This window comes from Cryphonectria parasitica (assembly GCF_011745365.1).
Source record: "Cryphonectria parasitica EP155 unplaced genomic scaffold M406scaffold_1, whole genome shotgun sequence".
Classification (NCBI taxonomy): Eukaryota; Fungi; Ascomycota; class Sordariomycetes; order Diaporthales; family Cryphonectriaceae; genus Cryphonectria; species Cryphonectria parasitica.
Window position 1 is genome coordinate 1582347 of NW_024468909.1, and position 26277 is coordinate 1608623.

A 26277-nucleotide genomic window follows, 5' to 3' on the forward strand; every position below is an offset into this window, starting at 1 on the left:
GGGTCACTTCGTTAGGGAGGTGAAGAGGAAAAGAGAGAAGATCTCATACGTATCCACCTGCAGATTGTCTCAGGGATTCTCGTGACAAGGGACGCATACAGACACAGACACAGACTATTCTCAGCTAGCCACTCACCCATACTGCACGCTACCTTACAACCTCACACATATATGCGAGTCACCAGAAGATTCCAACCCGACCAGTCCAGATCCAACAGCTCAAACAATTCCCTGTCCATGGTCGAATCTGCAGTCCATCAATTCGACAGACAGCTAGCTACGCAACTTCCGCTCACGACAGGTCGGAAGCCAAACCGGGTTTGACAGCCCTCCTTGCCCTACCCTTCGACCTGCCTCTCAGGGCCAAAGCCAAGGATCTCAATCGAGCAAGCTTTCTATTATTTTCCCTCTTCGGGCTCTTGCAGCTTACAGAACACGCCTTCCTCCTATCCGTCTACCTATATCTCTTATTTCACAACCACATCAGTTTGGAGGGGGAAAGAGGAAGAAAGAGGAAGAAAGAGGGCGCGAAGGAGAGAGAAAGAGAGACTGACTGAGTAGGTGTGAGAGTGAGAGAGTAAGAGGAAGGGAGACACGACCGACGACAACACATACACGCAGCTCAGGTGCTATAGACAGCGACGGCCAAGCAGGGAATAACGCTGACGACCGCCGTATTCCGATCCTCCTCGTCCCTGCCCACACACCCCCGCGGCGCACTCCGTGCCGCCCCCCCTCCCCTTTTCCTACCCACTCTCCTCTGGGCCCTGGTCGAACGAGCCCCGGTTGCTCTTCTCGTGCTCCAACCCCCGTCCCGATCGCAACGTCTTCATGCCTAGCCTCGGTTTCCTCAAGAAGAAACGGACGAGGGACGGTGATCCCAATAGCTCGACCAGCCAACCCACGAGCCCAGTCACGCCTACCAACACAGCGCGGAGCTTCGACCATACGCCTAACCTCAGCTCCCCTGCCGCCCAGCCCTTTACCGACCCGCAGCAGCAACAACAACAACAACAACAACAACAACAACAGAAGGTCGCACCGGCCCCGAGGCCGTCTGAGGGCGAGAAGGCGGCCATGAATCCTGCCACTGCACACCTGGCCGCCCCTTATGCACCTCCTGCGCACTCTCCGTCCCCGGGCACCAACCCGCAACAGATTGCAGCCGCCCCGGGTGTGCTCCCGAGTATCGCCAACCTAATTCACCCCCAGCATGACGGTGCTGCCCAACAGCAACAACAACAGAGTATACCTGCAACACAACAACAACAGCCTTCAAATCAACCCGGCCAATTCCCTGCGCCGCCCGCAAACGGCGGAACAGCTCCCGCCGCCAGCCTCCAGCAGCAGCAGCCCCAACAACAACAACTCCAACAGCAACAGCAGGTATCCAATATGTCACAACAACAACAACAACAACAACCAACGCCTGCCCAGACGCCACAGGCGCAGCAGCCTGTTGTGCAGCAGCAGGCCAGGCAGACAAAGGGAAAATACTCGCTGGCCGACTTCGAGATCCTGAGGACCCTCGGAACCGGTAGCTTCGGCAGGGTGCATCTCGTCCAGTCGAGGCACAACCAGAGGTTCTACGCCGTCAAGGTGCTGAAGAAGGCACAGGTTGTCAAGATGAAGCAGGTCGAACACACCAATGACGAGCGGAAGATGCTAGGCGAGGTCAAGCACCCATTCCTGATCACGCTGTGGGGGACTTTCCAGGACTCGAGGAATCTTTACATGGTCATGGACTTTGTCGAGGGCGGCGAGCTGTTCTCGCTACTGAGAAAATCCGGTGTATGTCTTCCTTTCGTCTTTCTTTCCTTCTCTTTCCCAAATTGAATGACAATCCCTCCGCTGACACATCAATTGACTCTCAGCGCTTTCCAAATCCGGTCGCCAAATTCTACGCCGCCGAGGTGACCCTTGCTCTCGAGTATCTACACGAACGGAATATCATATACCGAGACCTCAAGCCGGAAAATTTACTACTCGACCGGCACGGCCACCTCAAGATCACAGATTTTGGCTTTGCGAAAAGAGTGCCAGACAAGACATGGACACTTTGCGGCACACCTGACTACCTCGCGCCGGAGGTCGTGTCGAATAAGGGGTACAATAAATCGGTGGACTGGTATGCTACCCCCCAACCCACCCCCATCGGGGCAGAGAGAAGCAGAGAATGGAGGGACGTAGAGAGAAACGCTGACAGACGAGCTGCAGGTGGTCACTAGGGATTCTGATATACGAGATGCTGTGTGGATACACGCCGTTCTGGGACAGCGGCTCACCCATGAAGATTTACGAAAACATCCTGCGCGGCAAGGTCAAGTATCCGGCGTATATCAACCCCGACGCCCAGGACCTGCTGGAGCGGCTAATCACGGCGGACCTGACGAAGAGGCTGGGAAACCTATACGGCGGCCCCAAGGATGTGAAGCAGCATGCCTGGTTTGCCGAGGTCACATGGGACCGTCTCGCCCGAAAAGACATCGATGCCCCGTACACGCCACCAGTCAAGGCCGGTGCCGGCGATGCCAGCCAGTTTGACAGGTATCCTGAGGACCCCGAGAGATACGGCGCGGGGGGCAATGACGAGTAAGTCCTAAACCAGATGAGCAACCCACCCGCTTGGTCAGGCTGAACTGAGCTGACAACCTGTTTCAACAGATACGGATCCCTCTTCCCCGATTTCTAGCCTTCGTGCGGATGGACGACAACAACACCCTGGGATCTACGAGAAACAAGAGCCAAAAACAACAGGGTGGTCATGTAGCAGTACCAGGAAGACTGTCTCAGTTAGTGTGCGCAGCCTGTGCGAGAAGACCTGGTGTTTTTACGTTGCAGCTGGCAATGCGTTCCTCTCCTTCCTGTGGGGGTCTTCCTTCTTCTTTTTCATTTTTTGGCCGTATTTTCTTTTTCCTCGGTTCCTCACAGCCTGCAGGTGCAAAGATGGAAATGGTTGGAGTGTGTTCTTGGGCGAATGTCCTGAAGACGCTGCGAGGCATACATTAACAAAAAAAAAAAAGAAAGAAAGTGCGCCGCCGGATGGAGTAAGCAGAGGAAATTTTGGGTACGCGGAAGAGAGAAAGAGAGACGGAAAGAGAGAGAAAGGAAGTATCATTATTTTCTACATCACCTACGTTTCACCATGAACACGTCTTATACAGACCTGATCACCCTGATCAGCCCTATACGAGGCCGCAGAAGCATCGCATCGGATAGCAGGCATACACAGGCGGAAATGGGAAGGGCAAAACAAGAAAGCCAGCCTCATGATGAGGAGCAGCAGCTTATTAAATTCAAAGACTTTTTGGACACCTGTACCACCCACTCCATCTGCCTGTACCATCTTCATTCGCTACTATGGTAGAGACAGGTAACGGGGGAAGGACAGGGGAAAAGAGGGATGTCTCGGAGATGCCGTCCTGAGTTTATTAATCCGCCTGCATCCCCGGCGGATCACTGCTCACCGTTGAGGAGGAGCAGGAGGGAGGCTCGTCCTGCTTGGGTTGTTTGTGCTCGGGTCGAGGGCAACAGATCTCGGAGGGTAGACGAGAGGTATTTCTTGTAATCGACAGAAGGAGCGGAGTTGACATAAGGCTGCGAATTCATCCTGCCCCTCTCGAACCCCCCCCCCCCTTCTTCCCACCCCCCCCCCCAAAAAAATTGTGAGAGAGAGACAAGAAAAAAAGGAAGGAGATTGCGCTATGACCATGCAGGCCCACACATCTAACATAGTACTACCTATCTGCGCATCACTTGAGTACTGTACGTACTTGTGTATTCTACGTGACCACAAGCTACTATGCGATCTCCCCAAGTAGTGGAGAGAGGTTGAGCCGCAAGGATCACCCCGCATTCAGTGCCATGCTAGCTCTGCTGGGGGCAGTGGTAGTGGTGGGTGGGGAGAAGGCGCTGCCGCTCGGTAAGGGAGGGAAAGAGCAGTGCGGGCTGGGCTTGGGTGCGTTTTACTCTTCCCATTTCTCTCTCTCTCCTTCTCCTTCAAAATTGGGCCCTTCTTTTACTAGACGCTTACCTGCCCCCCCCCCCCCGAAAAAGTGCGTCCGTTGGTTCCAAGTCTTGACAGCGTACGGTAAACGGGGGGCGGGACAAGCCGTATGGGCCAGCCGTTTTGAGATTTATGTGAAGTCGGCACTGGGGAAGAAGGGCATACGTTTCTTTCGTAGTCGGCATCTGATTGCATGGGCATTGCATGCATACATGCCTCGTTCGTCGTCCCTCTTCACCGACTTATGTCGGATCGAACCAGTTAACCTTCCAGGAAGATCGATCCCTTGGCCAGGGGGGTGATTGAGTGACCGGATTGCTATACTATGGTAGAAGCTTGTGCTGCGGCCTTTCGGGGGGGCCAAGTTAGAAACTACTGCATATTTGGTGTTCGACCCGTCAGCAGATCGCCGTGGCAAGCAGTGGCCATCTTTTTTGTTTTCAACCCTACAAGTACATGGGAACAAAAGGGAAATGGTAAGAGTAGGTCCTTCCTCAATCCCCGCCGCACTAATACTCGCTACCGGCCACCGACAATGGAAGAAGTACCGTGTGTATGTACTACTAACTATGCCGTACATACAGTATGGCCCAGAACAGCCAGATCAAGGTGGATTCGATTTCAATTGAATTCAACATGTGAATGCTCTCTCTAGGATCTCTGGCCGATCAGGTAGGCAGGTGAATATATCTTTTTTCTTCTTTTTGGTTGTTACTTCTCTGCTTTCCTTCTCTTTCTTGCCCTACCTGACCATGAAGAGTGGGAAGGAACCACATATAATATTCTTGATGGCTGGGTTCTAGACCCTGTCTCCTTCCCCCTTGCTCTGATGGCTGACTGACCTGACTGAGGGACGGACGACCTTGCCCATCCAACTACAGTAGCTTGCGGCTCGCCCCCTTCCTTCCTGCTGCATGCTGCTACCGCCACAGTACATGCTGCATGCTTTGGTGGCGGCGGGCAGATCGTCCAATGCCCCGCGATTATCTACGGGGCCTTTTATCTCTTAATAATCTATCTGCGGGCCAAGCCAAGCCAAGCGTTTTTCCTTCGTTTATGGCCGAGGAGGGGGGAAACAGAGGAACAAGAAGGGAAAAAAAACACAAGCGAGGAAGAAGGACAGCCGAAGAAGAATGTGGACGACAGCCTGCCAACGTGCATCAATTCAATACGTACCATACCTTTCGTCCAGTCCATCCACAGCATTACTAGACACACATACATGCAGTGCATCCACACGCACACATATGAAAGCAAACAAGGGCTTATTCAACTCTCCCTCTCGCCTCATTGTGGCCGAGTCTGGGGTCGTTGCCGCCGCCGCCTGAGCTATCTCTTGACCGACATTTTTGCAACATCATCTTGGAGGAATCTCGACCACCATTTTTTGGATTATCGCACTTTTTCTTCCTGCCTTTTGCTTCTTGCCTTTTGCTTCTTGCCTTTTGCTTCTTGCATTCCTTGTCAACAACTCATGACAGGCCCCACGGAACCTCACCGTCTCCACAAAAAGATATTTGACACTTGATCTTGACTGCGTCTCTTCTTCATCCCTAGTCTTCCTTCCTCTTATACTAACTATCCTCCTTCACCTTGACCTCACATACACACACCCCCCTCCCTTGTACGCCGACCACCCCGGCTCTTTTCCTTGCCAGCCGCCCCAGATGAGTATCCGACCATCCTGGACAGACTGGGCCGATCGAAAGGAAGCCCTCGCCAAATACAGCGACACGGCTACCACCGACACGGGCGACACCGACGACCATGCCGCCGCCACCGGGCCCCCTCTCGGCATGGACGACTACTTCTTCCAGGACCATGTCCGCTCCTGCAGGAATGTCATCGAGGCCACGAGCTACCTCGAGATCTTCAACTACTCGGTGTGCCCCCTCCCCCATCCAATAAATCTGCCTCGAGAGCGCCATGGATTTTTTTGATTTTTTTTATCGTTCTTTCTTCGCTTTGCTTGTCGCCTTCTCCCCTGCCTCCCCCAAGTTGGGTGGAAGTTGGGGAGGGGAAGGGAGAAGAGTGTAGTTTTGATGTTGCATGGGCATAATGAGGGTCTCTTGAAAGATACCAGTGGCTAATCTGGAGAATCCAGGACCCGGCCTACAACTCTGTTGAGGAGCATCCCTTGACCATGGACGAGTTTGAAAACTTTCTGCACCAGAGGGTATGTCTCCTCTCTCTCTCTCTCTCTCTCACACACAACTTTCATCAAGCCGTGCCGGGAGGAGAGACAGATACATCTCATTGCATTTTGGCTAATCTGGGTCCTCAACGACGTAGGGCGCGTTCGTGGCGCCAAAATTACCTTCAGGCGTGAAGCTCCTTAACGGCTGTCGGATAGTGTAAGTCCTGGCCGTCACCATCACATCATGGCCCTGAGAATGGGAACACACTCTCCCTCTCTCATATATATATATATATATATATATATATGAAGACTCCTTTGATCCACACACATTCACTCACCTAAACTCAGGCTCCAGCTCAAGGCTAAACATCCTGAAACCTTCACCTCCAACTACATCTCCTTCACGGCTGCTGAGTACGAGTCCATGGTCCGTGCCCTACATCTGCCCTACCGCGCCATCGAGGGCACTTCCGTCGTGGGGCCCTTCTTCTGGTGTGCCCACGTCCCTGACGGCGACGGTTACGATAATGTGACCGAAGAGAAGGAGGACGAAGATGACGACGATAGCGAGAGCTCCAAACCAGGTCACTTGCAGATCATCATGCGCAAGAGCGACGTGCGCAAGAAGGGCAAGACCCGCGGCTGGGAGCTCATGCTCTCCCACGACCTCGCCACCGGCCTCACCTCGGGCTACGTCAAGGGCACCGACAGCAGCGACATGAGCGAGAGCATCGCCCACCTCCGTGCTTGCGCCCGCCAGGCCGCCCATCCTTTCCTCCTGCCCATGATTATCCTCAGCCACGACCTCTCACCCAAGACGGACCAGAAGCAGCGCGACGCCCGCGACTGGCTGCGCCGCCTCGAGCACGCCGTCAGCATGCGCAACGAGATCGTCGAGGACGAGGGTTATGTCGGCAGCGACGCTGTCATGGATCTCGACCAGATCAACCGCGACCTCGTTGAGTGCCACTCCCAGGTCCTGTGGAAGCGGCCACAGGCCTACCAGGAGATCATCAGGGAGATGGAGAAGGGCATGGCGCGGTTCATGGAGAAGCTGCCTGCGTACCGAAACTCCAAGAGCGTCAAGAGGGACAGGGCGAGAGGGCGAGAGGGCGAGGGCGAGGAGGAAGAGGAGGAGAAGAAGAAGGGCGGCGGTGGCGGCGGGAAGGTCGTCGTGCGGGACGAGTACGGGTTCCGAGAGGTCAACAGGTGTCACAAAAGCATGCTGAGCAGGTTGGAGTTCTTCCGGAACAAGCTGGTGGGCATCGAGAACTATGCTCACACGACGCTGGAGAGGCTGGCCATCCAGAGGAGCGCAGTAAGTTCTACTACATCACCACCATCATCACCAGCACGCATCCATCCCTTATCCTGACCGAACTGGCCTGCTGACCTGCCTCCCCAACAGCTCTACAACATCATCGCTCAGAAGGAGTCGAAACTCAATCTTCAGATGGCCGCCGACCAGCGCCGCTTGGCCCACGCGAGCAAGCGAGACAGCACCTCCATGAAGACCATATCCCTCCTCGGCGCCATCTTCCTGCCTGCCACACTACTCGCTTCCATCTTCAGCATGGTCTTTTTCAACACTGGAGACAGTAAGTCCCATTCCAGCGCAAGACAGCACAGCGAGATTGGAAGAATACACACACACACACACTAGCTACCCAATCCACTCTACCCATCATCCCCTTTTTTTCCCACACCTCATTCCCCATTGTCTTCTTCATCAAAAGCCTTCTTTGGTATGTATCGCTAATAGCATCACGGGGATTCTAGATGGAAGGTTCCAGGTATACTCCACCTTCTGGATCTACTTTGTCATTACCATCCCCGTAACCGTCATCATCGTCGTAATCTGGTGGGCCTGGGACCGGTCACGCGAGAGACGGTACAAACAAGAGGACGTCGATCTCGAGAGCCAGATCGACGGCATGGAGAGCAAGATCATGGCTACCATGCGGCGGCGGACCATGAATAAAGTCCGCACGTGGACACATGCGCCGGAAAAGGTCGAGTGAGAAAATGAGACATGAGAGGGAGGACGCGGGGGAGAGGTTATCGGGGATAGCTAATATTGTGGCAGTTGGTGCGAGCGTATAGAGAAGCATGCACAAAAAAAAGGGGAGTGGAGGGGGGGGGGGGGGGGGAAGAGGAGCGGCATACAACAACAACTGTAGCACCACGAGGCAAGGATTTGACGATTGACGATGTTCACGACCAAGCATATACATATACACACATATATACAGCGTCTGTGGTTTTCAGCATTCTTCACACAGCAAAGTGGGACTGTATTTGTTTTGACAGATAGACGATGCCACGACAAAGCATCGTACAAGGTTTTTCATTGTACAAGCAGGACCAATAATTGTCTTGGGCAGGATAAAAAGTGAATAAGCAATATGCACACTCGGCCTTTGACCAAGGCCAACCACCGCATTTGTTCCTTTGACTTTCTCTTCTTTCGTTCGCTTTCTTCCTTGCTTGTCTGTCTTGATTTCTCATTTGCTTTCTTCTTTCTTTTTTTCTTTCCCTTTCCCCTTTCCTTTGAAAAGACCAAACTCCTCAACCCAACTCACACGTACAACCACCACATCTCGTCTGTCCCACTATTTTCAGTAGCCTATCTCCTCCCCTCCTTCACCCTTCCCCTCCCTTCTCTCTCATGCGCAGCTCAAAGCCGGCCGACCGACCATTATCTTTTTAGGTATTAAGCGACCCGAAGAAAGAAGACAAAACAAACGGGTCGCTGGCGCCGACAATATGTGTATGTCGGGACAAATGGAGAGGGAAAGAATCTCCCCCTGCTGTAACCATGCCTCCCCTCCAACAACGATAACAACAACAAGGGTTTTCAAACGAGCGGAGGACGGACGGACGGATAAAACGACGAGATGATGATGCGCCGGGAAGAAGAGAGATAAGGGAGAGAGGGAGGAGGAGGAGGAGGCACGATAAAAGAAAGGAAAGAAGGAGAGGCAAAGAATGACGGTGCTTTTTTCTCTTCACACACGCCTCGTCCTTCTAGTCATCCTGCCTCTTGAGGCGGACTGGCTTTCGTCTGCTGTCTTTTTGGGTCTCTTTGGGTTGAGCACCCGTTCTTCCTTGTTGTCGAGAGCCCACTGTGGGACGTCATGTTGTCTCCTCTGCTCGGCCCGGATCTCACCTACATGAATACAAAAAAAAAAAAAAACACTGGTCAGCTTTCCTAGTTTGCCTCTCTCTCTTGGTATTCTGATGTTTTTGGCTCATGTGGTAAAGGGAGAAGGTGTTTTATCTTTCTTTTTTTGTTTCAAAATGCACGTACAGTATCTCCTCGCCTTGGAGTAAACCTCGTATCTCCTCTCCTCAGGAATGAAGTACCGCACGTGGTCATCCCAGTACAGCAGCACCTCCTCAGGGTACCTCTCCACCATGCCCCTGGGTCTCTGTTCGGCGGCGCCAGGCTTTCTTCCCATCTTGTTGTTGTTGTTGTTGTTGTTGTTGTTGTTGTTGTTGCTGTTATTGTTATTATCACCGCTCCGGCACTTTTGGCTCTGTGTGAGCTCCCACCACCGCCCGTCCCGCTCGACAAAGACCAGGCCGCTCCCGTCAGGTGTCAGCACTGGCATGTTGAGGTCGTTCTCCCGGTAGTACATGCCGTTCAGCCCGGCCACCTGGCGGGCCTCCTCAACCTCTCGGTCGTAGTCGCTACCCAGGAGGACCGGCAGGAGCTGGAGCCGCCGTGCCTGGATCGCAGGCCAGCCCCACTTCAGGTCGACCTTGTGGTACAGGATGAAGAGCTTGTCTGGGTTTTTGTACTTTTGGTTGAAGTGGCGCTTCCTCTCGCCGTCTTGGATCAGCTGCTGGATCAGCGGTGCCCTGCGGGTCTGGGGGCGATCGAGGCTGTATGGTGCAGCCCGGGTTTGCAGTCGTCGTGAGCGGGTAAGGGCGGCAAAGTGCTGTTTCTGGCGTGCTTGGTCATCGTTCCATGCTGATGACAGAGGTATTGGAACTTCAGCCGGGCCTTGGGTAGTGTAGATGGTGTTGTTGTTGTTGCTGTTGCTGCTGCTGTTGCTACTACTGTTGTTCTGGTTGCTGTAGTGAGCTGGTGGTGTGACAGGTGTGATAACTGGAGAGCTATGGGCTGTGGAAAGAGGGGATAGGGTCGGGAGGCTGCTGCTAATGCTCCTGCGCCATGGATATTCAAGGCCAGGACTCGCTCGTGTTGTCTCGTAGTTGGAGTGGGATCTCTGATGTTGCTCGTCCTGATGCTTGGGAGACCGGTCTGCGGTAGCTATTACATTCGAGAATGTATCCTGAAAAGAAGGAAGACGATTCTGCTGAGCCTCATAGTAGCCAAATGGTTTCTCGGCTGTGGTCCAAGTCAGCGACATGGCCAATGAAAAACAATAAAAGAAGAAGAACAAAAGTCAGGTACGAGAAAGGTCCAACGTACACAGAGTGTAGTTTGAGAATGGCAGCGGTAACAGCCTTGGTACGGCAGCCTTGAGTTGTCTTGTTGCAATGTCGGCGAGATCCTCTAGGTTTTCATTATGAACGTCTGGCCTTCTTGGGATATCATGTCTGGTGTTGAGCCTAGGGGGAGGAAGAGCCCTGCCAAAGTCGTTTCGACCGTTCAGATAAGTCTGTGGCAGAATCATGGTAATCGTATTCAACACAAAAAGTGACAAAAAGAGATGCAAGGACAATACAAGGCAGAGGAATACACACGCTCACGCAATAGGCAATTCGTCCGAGAGAGAATGATGGAGAAGAAGGCAACGACAAACCAGGAACAGGTGGATAAAAGGCGAGGAGGCGAGAGATCTCCAGGGTCCTAATATAGGTATGAGCTCCGTCAGGTCTACCAGAGCAGGTGCAAGTTTGGGTCCAGAGCTGATCTCTAGCCCACCAGTGTCACTTGTGATAGATCTGGAAAGGCCCACTCGAGCCGATATGATCGCCGTCTGTGGCTTGGAGTGTCCTCAAACGAGCAAAACCATCCTTGTAGGATCTTGCAGAGAGACAGCCCGTCCTTACATGACGGGTTGAGGCCGCCGTGTCGAGCTAAAGCGTACTTTGTGGGCATGGGCCTTGAGAGTACTACAAGACATACTCCACGGACTCCACCACACAAATACACACATACACAGACACACAGACACACACACACATACGCGAACGAAAAGGTTGAACAGTGTAGTGGTTGGTCATGGGCTCGTGGCTTGGGAAACTTTGTGTGTTGCCAAGCTGTTGTACAGAAGGAAGAACGATGTCCTTGAGTAGCCAAACTCTAAACACTGTGCCTTTCTCATTCCCTCTCTATCTCTCTATCTGGAGGAGCAAAAGATCTCAAGTTGAAGGAGGTTCACGGCCAAGGAGGGTGGAAGGAGGAGGAGGAGGAGGAGGAAGGTGAAGCGGTACCTGCATACCTCATTGGGGAAGTGGCGGGACCAAGTAGACGACGGTCGATGACAGATTACCGAGTCCAAACTAACGCATGGGGGTCTACTGGGAACCCCCCTCCCCTCCCCTCCCTCCTTCTCTTGAGATGGTTCGAGAGGCTTTTCTGCTGCGGGAACGCCATCGGTAGCCATCTCTCTCCAGCAGGACCCTACCGTGGGCGTAAATGGGCCGCGTCTGTTCGAAAACCCAAGGTAGGGATCGACAACGAGCCGTCCGGATGAACGAAACAATCATCTTCGAACGCTGGCCTTGATGCCCAACCATGTCCACAAGCTCTGACGCCACCCCAGACTGCGGCCTGTTCTGATAACCAACTGTGACCAGGATACAAGCCGAGTGGTCGTCCGGTGGTCCTTTACTGCGCTTGGCAGAAACTTCGAGTGCCGTCGTCGACCTTCTCCTCGTGCCTCCTCAAAACTGCTTTGCTTGCTTGTACATAGGACCCCCACCACCAACCCCCCCCCCTTGCAGCCAACTCAAGGACTTTTAGTGCCTCTTTGGCACATTTTGTTGCCTAGTGATCTATAGACACTTGGACAAGGCCGGTAGAATTAGCTCGTCTCGTGAGGCGAGCCATGGCGAGCTTAGCTGGTAGTCTCGTCAAGTGGACTAAAGAAGCGATGGAAAAAGAAGCCTTCCTTGCCTTTTGCAGTGCTAGGGCCACAGGCCGGCCCTGCCAGAAGCCATGGCAACCTTTTGACAGCCGCCAGCTTGGATAAAATTGGCTAGCCCCTTGCCTTGGTCCAAGACCAGGAACTGTGGGGTTCGTTGGCCATGTCTTGCGCATGGTATCAGGCCAAGGTGGTTCGATATCATGTTTTTTCCTCTCCTTCCTCTCTTTTCTTCTTCTGTCGTCAAGATACTGGACAGTGATTCTCGGCGACCCGTAGAGCACAAGTGGCAGTTTTCCCTGCATTTTCTCGATCGCCCTGCCATGCATACGCTCAACCAGTTCTCCCCTCTTTTTTTCTTCTTTCTTTCGCTCCCCCTCTCTCGATACGACACATTTTGTGTAGTGTGCTTCCTCGGATGCTTCCGAATGTTCGGGACTTCTGTACTTCGAAACTTTGTACCTCATGTGGGATCCTATCGTTGTGTCACCCGAAGAGGAGCTTTTCTGTCCCATGTAGCCCAGGGAATATGACTGGTGAACTTTTTCCCTTCCCCTTTCCTTTTCCATAATCGCTTCTGCATACTTACTTCTTTCGAACCCCTGCCCACATCCACCAGTCTAACAAACTCTGTTCATGCAAGCAGTAAGGACTGTGCTGTTTTTTTTTCCTTGCCTTTCTTTTTCTTCTTCTTGGGTGACCGGTGTGGGTGGGGAGGGGGGGGGGTTGATACGACTCGCCCGCAGTTCGCTCCCCTCCATGTCACTTTGTCGCACGGCTCATTAGCAGCAAATCCAAGTACGCAAGGGATGACAGCGCCAATCTGCCTTGGCTCCTAGATCTCCCACTTGGATCCACCCATTGGGCGCGGCAGATCACCCGGGTGGTATCGATATTGCCCTTGAGTCGTTGGAGGACGCCACATTTCTATACAAAGTACCGGTGACTGCGGGGGGAAAATACGGCCTGCGTCGACTAGATTAGCCACCGTTGCAGTATGTGGACACACCATTTCACCCCCCCCCCCCTCTTTCCTCCTTCTCTGGCCCAGATGGAACGGTTTGTCTGATCGCTCGCTGGGGTCTCGACGCGCCCGTTTTCTTCTCTGGTGGATGTAACACCACGGCGTCATCAGAGAGCCTCATGGCGGTTCGGGATGCACCTCGGCGTTCAATCCTGTCTGTTCGGCGAGCTTTTTCTTTTGGATGAGTGCGCAGAAGTAGCCAACTTACGAGCCGGACCTGCATAGTCGATCCCTCTTCGTGCAGAAACAAACATCGTATCGAGATTTTCTCATGAGACCACCTCGCTTCTGTGCGGGATGACTTGGCAGGCTGGACCACCCGCCGTCTGCTCCCCTCGCGCTCTCTGTCTCACTTTCTCACTCACTCACTCACTTTCTCTCTCTTTTCTCTCACCCCACACATACAAGATTAGTGTTTGATTACTTCTTGTGTGTTCCTGAACAATGAAAGAATGGAAAAAGGGTTTCAACACCCCCATTTTCTCAGCGGGTTCGTCTCAAACAGGCTAACCGCTATAGTCTCGGAGGCTTCCTTTTCCCTTCAACGATGACTCCCAACTCCACCCCAGCGTCCCTCTGGGACGAATCCTGCTGGACGCCGGCAAATGCTTCGTCCCCAGAAAAACGCCTAGCTTGTGTCAGTAGCTGAGACCTGCGGGAGAAAAGACATAAAACAATTTGACTCCACTTACCATCCTCTTTCCTCGCCTCCAGAGAGAAAGCTGCAGTCGCTGTTGATCTCGCATGTCCATCCGCCACCAACACCCTTCCCACCTTCCCAGTCTAGAGTCGTCTCTGATCCAGTGGTGTCAACGGCCGGGGAACTTGGGCCGTCCTGGCCGGATCGCGTCTTCCTCCTCCTGAACGTACTCAGACCGCAGGTGAAGACACGAAAGTCCTCCGTCTCAACATGCTCCGGCATACAGCCGGTCAGGACCCTGCCTATGGCAATGATAGTGGCGGCATGCGAGCAGAGCAGCACAGCGCGCACCCCTGACTCGTCACAGCGCCTGATGATGGCATCCAGCGTCAGGGCGACCCGCTCATGGAGCTGGGCTATGCTCTCGCCCGTCCTGGAGGGTACCACATTGGGCACGTAGCTCGTATCGTAGGCCGGGAACAGGTCCTTGAGCTGTGTTGGCGGTGCCGAGGTGGGATGCTCAAACGGGGCAGAGCCATACCATTCTGACAGCCCAGTCTCTCCCAGCACAGCGCGTTTGGTACCCTCAAGACGCTCCACAAAAGGCTGGACCGTCTGGAGGCAGCGGTAGTAGGGGCTGGAGTAGATGCGCTCAACTGGAGGGTCCAGCCTCACCAGGTGACCTGCCAGCTCCTTTGCCTGGTCGACACCGTGGGCCGTCAGCGCTGGGTCGGCGGCTATGCCCGTTGGTGATCTCAGGTGGCTGCCATACTCTCCACTGGTGGGATCGACAACCCAATTGGAACGGAACTAAATAGTTGGGAGGTGGGGTGCGTGCGTGTGTGTGTTGTCAGCCTGCGTCCGTCTACTGTTGAAGGCTTGCTGTGACAACAACGACAGTGTGTGTCAGTCTGGCAACGGCGGCGAAGCTTCTAAAATAAAAGAAGGCTGGTAGCCACGTCCGAGAAAGTGCAGCAAAGAAGCTACTTACGCCATGCCGCGTCACGTATATCACCTCGAGTGACATCTTTTTTTCCTTCTTCTTTCTTTTCTTCTTTCCGCCTTCGCATTCGTGAGAGGGCGCTTAACGTGGGAAAAGAAAAAAAAAAGAAAAAAAAAAGAGGAAGGGAAAAGGGCCCGGAATGATTGAAAGGACTGGCTCCCTTCCTGGGTTGATCAAAGGTTCTCGACCACTGAAATGCAGAAGTAGACGAAAATCAAAACTTTCACATGTCGTGCAACCAGCAAAAGTTCCACGGTTTGGCAGCGGAGGGATGCTCCAGGTCAAGTCTGAGGTCTGAGGAGAGCTTGAAGGGGAAAGGCTTAAGCCGAGGTACTGTGTGCTATTTACAGCGACGACCGGAGCGAGACGCAAGCAGCGATCGCACCTCCCCTCAGAATATCGACCATGGTGACTAAGCAAAGCTACAAGTAATTCCTGGAGATAGCCACTCTCGCACGAGCAGCACGAGTATGGTTCAGTACTAGTATGATAAGTGATCCATCACTTCGTTCCTGAAGAACGCTGCAGATGGAAGGATTTGAAACTCCTCTTTTTTTTCTTCCTTTTTTTCTTCTTCTGTTTCCTTCATCTTTTTCAAAAGAACACCACTTTGGCAAAAAGCTGTTTTCAGAAGATAGCCGCACGAGCAGTAAACGACGGCGCGCCTTATAGCATCGATAGAACTTGCCTGGACGCCCCGTGTAGCGCTGGACTAGTCGTCCGACAGCTGAAGAAGCTCATGCTATATGCATGTACCTCTGAATGTACTGCTCCGATCTGGTTCTCAGGTCGAGCCCCATTTAGTGGGTGTAAGCTCATACTGTAAAGAACCAACTCTACGAGATGGCAGGACCACTGCCACAAATGCTGCCAAAGAAGCACCTACAGTAACGACATAATTATGGTGATAGCTACTTGAAATAAATAAACAAACCTTTTCGCTGCTTATGAGACGTGTGCGTCCACCAATGTGATCGTACATGCAGAATTGATCCATACAAGCAATGCGCAGTGCTGAACCATACTTCTTCTGCGCACCTGTCTTCATCACGCTCCTCCATATTATTCTCTCTCTCTCGACCTGGAAACACACATATCGCATCACAGACTGAAGAATAGAGGAACCATCAGAGCTGTCAAAGGAAATGCCGATCACCGTCTCTCCAGACCTAAACCTCAGTCCACTTCAGTCCCCGGATCCTTAGATTTCTGATAAAAGACCAGCCCCACGGCAGTCAGGGCGACCACAGTCGTGACGATTCTAACAAGCACCGTCGTCAGAGAGTGTGCCGTGCCGTATAAAAGGGGTTTGGTTTCTTGCTCCTTACGTCTTACGCTTGCCACCGCACAGCCTTGACATGAGGCCACCAAACAGATCGATGAAGATCAGCCTGAAAAAGGCCGAGAACCAGTTGCCACCCTTGGCTGCCTCCCTGTGGGAGTCGGTAATTGGGTTAGGAGTACCTGCGCGGTCTGCCGAGCTGGGTCGTGCCACCGTCCGCTTCGTCAAAGAGCCGGACTGGCTCGGTTCTGCCCCGGAGGATTCAGCAACGGCCTCGACGCGAGGGCCCTCCTGGATCTCTCTGGACTTGACAACCTCCTCAGGACTGGAGGCTTCAGCAGCAGCGTCAGAGGTCTGTTGATCCGGAGATGCCTCAGGGGACGCGGCATTCTTCGAAGACTCGATGGTCTCAGAAGCCTCACCAACGCCTTGTGGAGCGTCGATATCTTTGGCGGGCTCGACGTCTTCCGGGCCCTTGATCTCCTTGGAGGCGCTCTCACCCAACGACAAAGCCGGCACGAGCTCTTCGTGCTCCGTCACCTCGGCATTGGACACGACAATCTGAGGGCTTCGTGATGCCGCAAGGGTTGGCTCCAGGTCTGCCTTCGATACTTCATCCTCAAGAGCAAAGTCGGCAACCGGATCGGCGTCATTTGGCGGAGGCTCCATCGGGCTACCAGGCTCTTCATGTCCCGGAGTCTTGACTGGCTCCGGCGCTAAATATTCCGGCTGTGTTGACTCGGTGCTCTTGTCCTCGCCCTTGCTGGACTTCAGAACAACAGCCTCGTCCTCATCACTAACTGGGGACAAGTGGCCATTACTTGGTTTGACCGACGGACTTGGGACTGTGACTAGTGACTGTAGATGAGGTTTGGGAGGAATCAGAGCGTCTTCGCCCTCTTCTGCGAGTGGAGCAGCCTCACCAGCCGTCTCGGCTGCCTCAGCTGCTGGAGTGATTTGGTCAGCTTCAGCTTCCTGCAGACCCTCGCTGTCTGCTTCTCTCAAGGAGTCGGCGGGGTTGTCAGTGCTGTCTGCATGTTCAGCAGCGGGGGTAGTCTCCTCAGTCGCCAATGGCGCCTCATCGACCACAACAGAGAAATCTTCAACCGTAGAGAGAGCGGAGGCTTCTTCCGGGGGAGAAGCCTCCTCGCCGATGCTTGACGCCTCTTGAGGTGCTCGAGAAAGCTCGTCTATTGCGGGCGACGTTTCCTCAGCACTTAAAGACTCCTCTGTAGCAGGAAGTATCTCCTCGTTCGAGGGGCCAGTGCTTTGGACAGTGGGTGCGGCTTCGGTAATTGAACCATCTTGGACATCTTCAGGAGCCGATCCTACACTAGCAGCCTCCGCGGCAGGGGCATCGTCCTTGGTCTGGGCAACTTGCTCGACAACCGAAATTTCTTCGATAGGAGCAGCCTCTTCGGAAACCGGTGCCTCCTCGGCAACTGGAGCCTCTTCGTCTTCAAGAGTAGGGGAGTCTTCGACAGCCCGTGCCTCCTCGATAGGTACAGCCTCGTCAACATCTGGTGCGTCTTCGACTACCAGAGCCTCCTCTTTGCCAGCTGTGACCTCTTCGATAGGAGCAGCTTCCTCAAGGACCGGAGCGTCTTCAACATCAGGGGATTCTTTGACAGCAGGAGCTTCTTCTTCAACAATAGAATCTTCTTGTACAGAGGGAGCTGGAGCCTCTTCCACAGCGGTGGAGACTTCTCTGGTGGCAGGAGTCTCCTCGGTGACAGCAGCAGTCTCCGTAGCAGCAAAAGGTTCCGCTTCAGGGACTGGCGCCGCCTCTTCAATGCTAGAGGAAGCCTCGGCCTCAGCAGAAGGCTCTTGAGTAGCAGGAACCTCCTCGTCAGGCAGAGCCTTGTCAACGGCAGTATCCCTTTCGACGACATCCTCGATGGATAATGGAGCTTCTCCGATAGTAGAACTGCCCTCGACAGGAGCAACGTCCCCACTGGTAACAGGGGCCTCTTTGACGACGTCCTCGTTAGAAGCGGGACCTTCTTCGGCCACGGAGGCCTCCTCTGTAGTAGCTGTGACTGGTTCGGAAGCAGGAGGATTTTCGTCTGTTTCGGGAGTAGCATCTTCAACGATCGGGCCATCCTCCTGGACAACCGCAGGAGACTCGTCGTCCACGAGACTGACGTCTGCTGCTTGTTCCCCCTCAGCTTCCTGCGCAGCCTCGATTACCTCGTCTGCAGTCTGTGCCTGTTCAGCCACCGGGGCTACCTGGCTTGCTGCTGACTCCTCAAGAACCTCGGTGCTAGGCTCCGTTGTACCCGCAGCAGCAACATGATTTGTTTCATCTGACTCCAACGCCGAGGAAACGCCCTCGTCTGCAGGCCTTTCGGCCTCTTCCTCTTCAGCACCTTCGGCTATGGAGTGCAGGGAAAGCGGGTGCTCACTCAGAGACTTCTGAGAATGCGACCGGGCCAAGGGGATACTGTCATCCTGTCCGCGATCGGAAGCTAAGCCGACACCCTGCTCGTCCAAGTCACTGACAGCATCGCCAGCAGCCTCACTCTGAGCCTCGACCACTGGTGAAGGAGATATACCCTCGACAGATGTCTGGTCAGCATTGAGACTGGTCGAGACTCTTCTGACGGTTGAGATGATCTCGTCCTTTGTCGAGGGAAATTGCTCAAGAGTGGGGTCGTTGAAGTCCTGCTGGCTGTCGTGTTCCGGGGCAAAGTCGTTCGCTTGGATGTCGGCCTCAACATGGCTCACAGCAGGCACCTCGTCGTCCTCATAGAGACCAGCACACTCGTGTGCAAACAGAGGCACCGGGTCTGGACCTTCGGTGTGGCCGGCAATATCGAGACCATCATCCTTCATGTCGAACTTGACACCTGCCAGGCTCCCACTGGCAAGAGGAACTTCCTCAATGTGCTCCGCAGGCTTAATAAATATATCAGCGCGCATGGCCATCGCAAGTATAAGCCTCAAGAACTCACCTCATTTGCATCCAATAAAGCAGCGGTATCAGCGACTTCAGCCGCCACGTCTGCTGTGTCCTCAGTCGGTGCTGTGGAAGCGCTCTCTGCCTCAGGGTCTGATGCAGACTGCACGCAGTGTCAATTTCCTATCCTCTTTAAGACGCAACTTTTTTTTCCAGCTCACCTCTGCGCGATCCAAAGCCTGTGCAGTATCGGCGACCTCTGCGGCTGTGATCGAAACATCCTGCTCGTGCTCGACAGATAAGGGTTCAGCCTCGGGCTGGGCATCCTGCTGAGACTTTTCGTCAACTCTACAGCCCCCTCTCCTGACAAGAGACAAGACATACCTCATTCTCATCCAGCATTGCCGCAGTATCCGCAACTTCAGCAGCGGTCTCTGCAGTACTAGCACCCGATGGATGTGGTGGCTCGCCCTCACCTTCGCCGACAGCCTCACTGGGATGATCTGGCTCAGGAGTTGGGCGATCAAGTATGGCAGCGGAGTCGGCAACCTCGATAGATGTTTTCACAAAGTCTGGGGTATCCGCCCTCTCTCGCTCGATGTCGGCATGGACGGGCAGAGCTTTGTTCTCTGTCTCAGACTGAAGTTGTTCGAACCCGGCATCGGCGTTCTCGTGGATGCTCTCGGAGGTGGGCTCGGCCTGTTCTTCAGTACTGGACTCGTTAGGTTCGGGGATGGAGCTCTCTGAGACGTTGACTCTGTACGGTGTTAGCAAGAGGGAAAGACTAGTGACACAGGACATTACATACTCGTCTGAAGGCAGGGCATCTGGAGCCTGGGTTGTTTCTGTGGGGGCCTCTGGACTGTCAATGACCTCTGGTGCCTCGAGGACATTGTTCCTATTTCCTGATTCGTCCGTCACTGATAACTCATCAGCATGCTATCTCTCATAGCTAGAGAAGTGGTAGTCAATGATGGTGTGCCTACCAGTTGGGGCCTCCTCATCCAGGATCCACCAGTCACCCTCACCGACTCGGAACTTGTATTGGTGTTTGGCCAGTGGCTCTACCTGGAATGTCTTGGTAAAGGTATATACTCCATCATCACCAGAAGTATATTCCATGGGCAGAGGAACCCATTCTGGGTTGGAAAAGCTGCCGGCCACATAGAGGGGTGGCTGGATGCCTACAGCCCTGTGTCGAATGGTGACTTCGACTTTGGAATCTCCCATGGTGTCACTTTGGCTGGGGAAGAAACAAGGTTGAGAAAATAGCTGGTTGTGCTCTGGTGGAAGACACGAGGAGGGTGAATAGACGCCCCAACAGACAGAGCAACTAGTGCTGTGGTTTCTGTGCAGTGCAGTGGTATGATGAGATAGGGCCTGGGTGTTTTGTTGACCCAACAACAACGAGCAGCTCCTCGTGTGGTCAGATTAGGCCTGCAACTCTGAGGGTGTTCGGATTGATAAAGATGAGATGGCAGAGACTTTGTTGACACAGAGGGAGTCACAAAAGGAAAAGAAAATTTGAGACCGAGTGGATCCTGGCAGATTGAACACGTCAAACACGTCCAAGTTGAGGGTCAAGAGGAGAGAAGATGGGGAAAGCAGGGTGGTCCGATGATGGTGCTGGGGGAGGTTGGGAAGCTGCAGGTGCAGCTCTGGGATGGAGCTCGTCTTGTTGCCCTGGGCGCCAATATGCGGGGCAGCTGCAGGAAAGGGTGGTGTACAGCCAACCGTATTTTGGATGCACATACATAATGCATAGTACTGTCGTATTTCACAAACGAGAACAACCAGGTTTCCTACCCCAACATTACTAGACAGCAAAGTCAAGGGAGGGATCTGCACAGCAGAATTTCCCAATGTCGGTCTGTATCCAGAGAGTTTATATTGGAAGTACAGAGTAAATTGAGAGAAACCTATAGAATGTTCTCCATTTCCGGTGGGGGAGGGTGAGACCTCCAGCGGCAATCAGGGCCATGGATAGAAACCTATGCCGCGCCTTCCGGGCTCTCTCTCATTTGAATTGACTGCAGTGACCTGCTGCAGGAAAGTCCCAAGGCCTAGCCTGTACTACGCCGGCTGTAGTTACTGCCCTGCAAGGCCTGCTGACCAGCCCAAGATCTATGTAGGACAGCCAGCCATTTCAATCTACTGCATCGGTTCCTTACAAAATCTCTGTATCTCTCTTTCTACCCTGATTTCCGATATCATCAGAAAAACCAAACAAATCAACCAGACCAAGAACTCCTAGAGAAAAACATGAAACTTTGGTGCCAGAATTTCCACTTGGGCTGCAAGAGCTGCTGGCGTCATGTGGGATGATTTGTCCTGCAGACAGGGGTGCTCTTATCCACATTGGGGTCTCTTCTTATCTGTTCACCGTTTGTTCTCCCACCCTCCTCACCTGGCGGGGGTCTGCCATATTGCAGAGCCTGTCTGTTGTTCTGGCAATCAAAAACCAATGGCAAGGTCCATATATTCGCAGCCTGATCTGTAATTATATAGGCATGTTGTCAGATGATACATATTTCGTATGAGTGGAGTATTGAGTAGCAGTGACTATCACATGTCAGCCTCTAGTCAGGGACCCCCAGACAGAGTATATGTGAGAAAGAGAGATATGCTGCCCTTACATTTTCTCATCAATCCATTGCACATCTTCAGCCAGATGGTGATCACTTAGGCACATGGTGGAAGACACCATGATACCTCAAGATAGATTCTCCCTTTCTTCTTCTCTTTTCTCTTCTCTTACTACCAACAATGAAACCCTCCCCAATTCCTAAGCTAAACAAGCTGTTAGTTACGTCACCACTAGGATTCTGCCAGGCGGTATCGATAAGAATCTCTTATCACCACAGGTTCCTGGCCTTTTGTTCCTCTTGAAACAATAAACAGTCCCAGCAGCTGAAAATCACTTGACAAAAAGCTCCATAATGACAATTGAAGCACTGCAAATCTCTCAATCAATTTCACACTTAATACCCTTCAGATTCGAACACTTGCCAGAGCTGTCGTCCCTGGAGCCTATCGTGCAAGATGTCTATGCCACCAGAAATTATCCAAGTCAAGCGCCTAAAGCGCAAGGCCCATGATGATGACGATGATGATGATGGACAAGGCGTGGTGAACTACCTTCGTTCGTGAACTCTCAATCCTCCCACTCTACTATACCACTAGCTTGCATCTTACTGACTGCGTCACTCACAAAAGGTATTGACGATAAGGACCGAAAACGATACCGCAGTGATGCCTATGTCTACCAGCGAACTACGCAAGAAGCCCTTGAGGCTGAGAAGAGGGCCCCACCCAGACCTTCACGGGATGTCATCCCCATCATTCATTCCTCGAAACTCGCAGGCAATGGGAATGTTTCACTTGAGGAAACAGCCAGCACAAAGACACTCGAGTCAGTCACGAAGCCACAGGAGAACACCCAGAATGGACCAGCCTCGCGAGTTGAGACACCAACCACGACTCCATCTTCCTCAGCCCCTGAGCCGCGGCGCTTCCACTTCTCCAGACCTATCATTAAGCCTTCATCCCTTTTGACCACGGGCCTGAAGACGGGCAAGCGGTCACGGCTGAATACCCCGACGACTGTCTTCGTCGAGCGCGGTCACAAGAGGACGAGGACGGAGGATGTACAGATGAGGGACGCAGATGATACACCAGAAATGGCGGGTGCGGACGAGCCGCCGAGGAAGCTTAAGCTGCCGGGCTCCGACCGCAAGGGCCCGCGGGCACAGAAGTCCGCTGAGCCGCTGAAGAGGGAGCTCCCCGCGTCGATGAAACAGCACTGGGCGGGCGATGACATGGACGAGATCACACGGAACATGAACAGCTTCGCGCTGCAGCTCATCGGGGCCAACCTGGCTGAGACGGAGGAACGTGACAAGAAAGAGTTGGCGGCGGCGGCAGCGAGGAAGGAGGCGTCCTCTACTGCCTCGACGCCGCAGAAATTCAAGCCAAAGCCGCCTGCAAAGAGATTCGCAGAACGCCACCCGGAGATCGCCGCGGCGGCTCAGCAGGAGACACTGAGCTCTGTTGAGCGGGATGACCTTGAGCCGGCCAGTGAGGACGAATACGTTGTCGAGACCTACGTACGAGTCCCAGCGTCTGCACTCGGCAAAGATATAGCCCCCGAGAAGGTCGGCCTGCTCGTCTTTGACAACGAGCCTGATGCAGATATCTTCTACGGCGAAGAGGGAGACAGTGATGATGAGTGGCCCGAGGGCGACGAAGATGAGAACGGTAGGTTTTCCTTTTTTTTCTTCTTCTTTTCTTTTCTCCCCCTTTTTCTTCTTCTTTCTTTTCCCTTCACCACTGGCACAAATCAAATACCCCCTTCTTTCTTGGCGCACAAGTCTAATATTGTCTCCAGCGGAAAACTACTACACCGCCGATTACCCAGATGACGAGGTCGACTCGGATGATGAGTACAATCGAGGTGCCTATCAGTACCGCACGGGCAACGCGTCCGACCTGGAGGAGTTTGATGAGCGAGATGACGATTGGGCCGTGGATCACGATGAAAATGATGGCAGTGCGCCCTCCTTTTCGGCTCGTTTAGGTGCTATGCCACCATCAGCGTTTCGGTGAATATGATCAATCATGATAGACCATTCCAAGCGGGTCTTGTCTATTTCTTTCAAGATGGGAGAGATACTGGTACTGCAGATGCTCGACGCCTCGGAAAATGTCCAGCAAAGGTTGTTATGGTATGTTTATACTATACGCTGCAGCCCAGAGTGATCATGACCGCAAGGGATCCTCGAGAGACCAAGAATAGATACCAAGTGTCCGTGTTGTTGATGATGCCAAAAGAGTACCTACGCTGCATCTGTCTGACGTTGGAAACAAATCAGTTCTCTGGTTCAGGCAAGCTTGCGCGTGTACACCAGGCGACAGCATAGTCTGTCAACCATCTTTGACGGCTGAGCTGAGGCTGAGCCTTCTATACAGAGTGGGAGGGAGAGGCGGCTACGAAATAAGTCCACATGGCAAAGAATAATAACTGCAACTAGCAATTGAAATATTGTAACGCTGGAGAAGGAGGGAGTTGGGTTGGGGGGGGGGGGGGAAGAGAAGAAGAAAGAAGAGCATGCAATCCTGCCAAAAACCAGCAGATGAAGGTTACAGCCAAGTGTTTAGACGCTTTGCAATACGCCTCGAGGATATCATTTGCCACGGTAAAATCAAGCTCAGCCCCAATAGATGAATATACACCAGCCCCCCCCCCCCCAATTCCAAGTTGACGCCCCTGCTGCAGCTACTGCAGCTACAATTGCTACTCTTACAAGGCAAATGTCTTTTCCACTCCTCATCCTCTTCGAACAGGATCAACCCTTTTCAAAAGGCCCGCCAGATAGCACCAGCCCTCGGAGTACTATTCTCATCCAGCCCATCCTCGTCCCGGTTCATCCTCCTCACCCAGGCCGCCTCCTCAGCGATGGCCTCGCGCTCGATATGTTCCATGACGTTCAGCTCGGCCAGCATCCCGCACACCATGCCGCGGCATCCAGCCAGGATTCTCGCCAGACTGGACTGCGGCTGATCATCGCCCTCGCCCTTGCCCTCGCCGTCATCAGGTATACCGTCCTCCAGCTGGCTCAGCTGCGTCCGCCAGCTGTCCAGCTTCCTGGAGAGCGACGATACCTCGTCCCGCCAGGCCGGGTCCAGCTCGCCTATAAACGCGACCTCCCCAGACGCCATCAGCGCACCAAGCCCCCCAGCCTGACATCGGGCCTCCATGGCGGCCGTCAAGTGGTCAAACCATTTCTCGAACCTCCTGACCGCGCGCGCATGCCGCCCGCCCGGTCCGCCGACGGACCAGAGACCTGACAGCACTCCGTCCAAAACTTGGATCCTGTCTTCCAGGCCCTTCCCTCGGCCGCCAGCAGCAGCAGCAGCAGCAGCTCCTCCCCACGACCGCAGGGCAGCGAGGTCCCGCGCTTGTTGCACAGCAGCCTCCTCGGCGGCGACCTTGGCATCGGCCTCAGCCAGCTCGGCAAACCTCCGCCCCAGCCTCTCCCTAGCGCTGGCATGCCACGAGGCGGCGACGACGTCGGCATCGCGGTGGAGCAGGTGCAGCTGCAGCAGCTCGGCCTGCACCTTGGCGGTCTCGGAGGAGAGGGCGATGTTGGCGGGCAGCTTGGAGGGCGTGGGCGGGGCGAGGTACGTTGACGTGAGGGGTTTCGGGGCGAGGTTGCGCGCGGGAGAGTAGTGCTGCTGGAGCGTGTTGAAGGCGGGTCGGAGACGAGGGACGGCTTCTGTTGCTGCTGCTGCTGCTGCTGCTGCTGTTGTTGCTGGCGTCGTGGAGGAAGGACCTGTCGGCGGTGCTGTCTGGCGTTGTTGGGACGCTCGTGCGGCTACTGTGTTCGCACGACCGAGGGGCCGCTTGCTAGCTGTCGTCGTCGTCGTCGTCGTCGTCGTCGCCGCCGCTGCTGAGGTATCGGCTGTGGATGTCGAGGCTATGGATCCTGCTGAGGGCGGTCGTGGCGGGCGGAGGGTGGTGGTGGAGTTGAGCGCTGTTGCGGTTGATCTTGCTCGGGCATGTGCAGTGGCTCGTGATGACTGTGGCTTGGCTGTTGAGGTAGCGGATGACTTGAAGGTCGTCGTCGTCGTAGTAGAGGGAGAAGGAGGCGGTAGGGCTGAGGCCGTCGACGAGAGCTGTGACAGGGAGGCTATCGACTTCGGCCTCGCTGTCCTGGTAGTGTTGGTCGTTGGCCGGGCGGTTCTCGATAGAGGTTCTGGTGCCTCGCTTGCGTGGCTTCTGGTCGGAGGCTTGCGCGCTGCTGCGAGGCTGTTGCTCATGCGGTCGAGGCTGAAGATTCCCGACGTCGGTCTGCTTCTCGTGCTGGCAGCGACCCTAGTGGAGCGAATGTTTGTGGTGGTGGTGGTGGTGCTGGCTCCTGTCGCAGTCGTCACAGAGCGAGTCCTCGCCGGGATCGAGGAGGCGCCAGGCTTGGGCAGTCTGCTTGGTGACATGTTTCGTGGCTCATCAGACGATGTTGGGGCCGCGGTAGTAGAGGTTGAAGCAGTAACGACTGGAGGAGAAGGTCTCTTCTGTCCAGGCTGGATGGCTCTGCCTACCTCGCCGCCCTTCTTCGCTTCATTGCTCCTTTGTATTCTGGCGAGGCCTGCAGTGGGTTGTCGCAGGGAGCGCGATCGGTTCACTCCAGTGGCTGTTGTTGACGAGGTGGAAGATGACATGGC

The 26277-nt window shown here is 54.0% G+C and overlaps 6 protein-coding genes across 6 annotated transcripts; 3 read left to right on the forward strand and 3 right to left on the reverse strand.

The window, feature by feature from the left end:
• Positions 1–831: 831 nt before the first annotated feature.
• M406DRAFT_96573 (uncharacterized protein) lies at positions 832–2692 on the forward strand (the record flags this gene model as incomplete). Its single annotated transcript, XM_040926333.1, has 4 exons — positions 832–1791; positions 1875–2128; positions 2218–2592; positions 2665–2692. The coding sequence occupies 4 exons, from the start codon at positions 832–834 to the stop codon at positions 2690–2692; spliced, it is 1617 nt and encodes a 538-aa protein (XP_040780827.1).
• Positions 2693–5802: 3110 nt separating this feature from the next.
• M406DRAFT_248876 (uncharacterized protein) lies at positions 5803–8167 on the forward strand (the record flags this gene model as incomplete). Its single annotated transcript, XM_040916568.1, has 8 exons — positions 5803–5889; positions 6111–6182; positions 6299–6360; positions 6495–6648; positions 6694–7227; positions 7348–7464; positions 7555–7748; positions 7909–8167. 8 exons carry the CDS (start codon positions 5803–5805, stop codon positions 8165–8167), a joined length of 1479 nt encoding a protein of 492 aa, XP_040780828.1.
• A 987-nt stretch (positions 8168–9154) lies between these two features.
• Positions 9155–10792, reverse strand: M406DRAFT_66328 (uncharacterized protein; the record flags this gene model as incomplete). The annotated part of the gene is made up of 3 exons (XM_040924991.1): positions 9155–9315; positions 9457–10425; positions 10588–10792. 3 exons carry the CDS (start codon positions 10790–10792, stop codon positions 9155–9157), a joined length of 1335 nt encoding a protein of 444 aa, XP_040780829.1.
• Positions 10793–13635: 2843 nt separating this feature from the next.
• M406DRAFT_284343 (PGAM-domain-containing protein) lies at positions 13636–15107 on the reverse strand. The gene is made up of 3 exons (XM_040918556.1): positions 14864–15107; positions 13925–14682; positions 13636–13860 (listed from the first exon to the last, which is right to left on the reverse strand). The coding sequence occupies exons 1-3, from the start codon at positions 14897–14899 to the stop codon at positions 13746–13748; spliced, it is 909 nt and encodes a 302-aa protein (XP_040780830.1). The 5' UTR covers positions 14900–15107; the 3' UTR covers positions 13636–13745.
• A 6991-nt stretch (positions 15108–22098) lies between these two features.
• On the forward strand, positions 22099–23661 carry M406DRAFT_66331 (uncharacterized protein; the record flags this gene model as incomplete). The annotated part of the gene is made up of 3 exons (XM_040924992.1): positions 22099–22198; positions 22240–23313; positions 23444–23661. The coding sequence occupies 3 exons, from the start codon at positions 22099–22101 to the stop codon at positions 23659–23661; spliced, it is 1392 nt and encodes a 463-aa protein (XP_040780831.1).
• Positions 23662–24423: 762 nt separating this feature from the next.
• M406DRAFT_220945 (uncharacterized protein) lies at positions 24424–25386 on the reverse strand (the record flags this gene model as incomplete). Its single annotated transcript, XM_040915579.1, has 1 exon — positions 24424–25386. A coding segment is annotated over one exon (963 nt), but the record flags the coding sequence as incomplete, so codon positions are not given.
• Between the last annotated feature and the right edge of the window lie 891 nt (positions 25387–26277).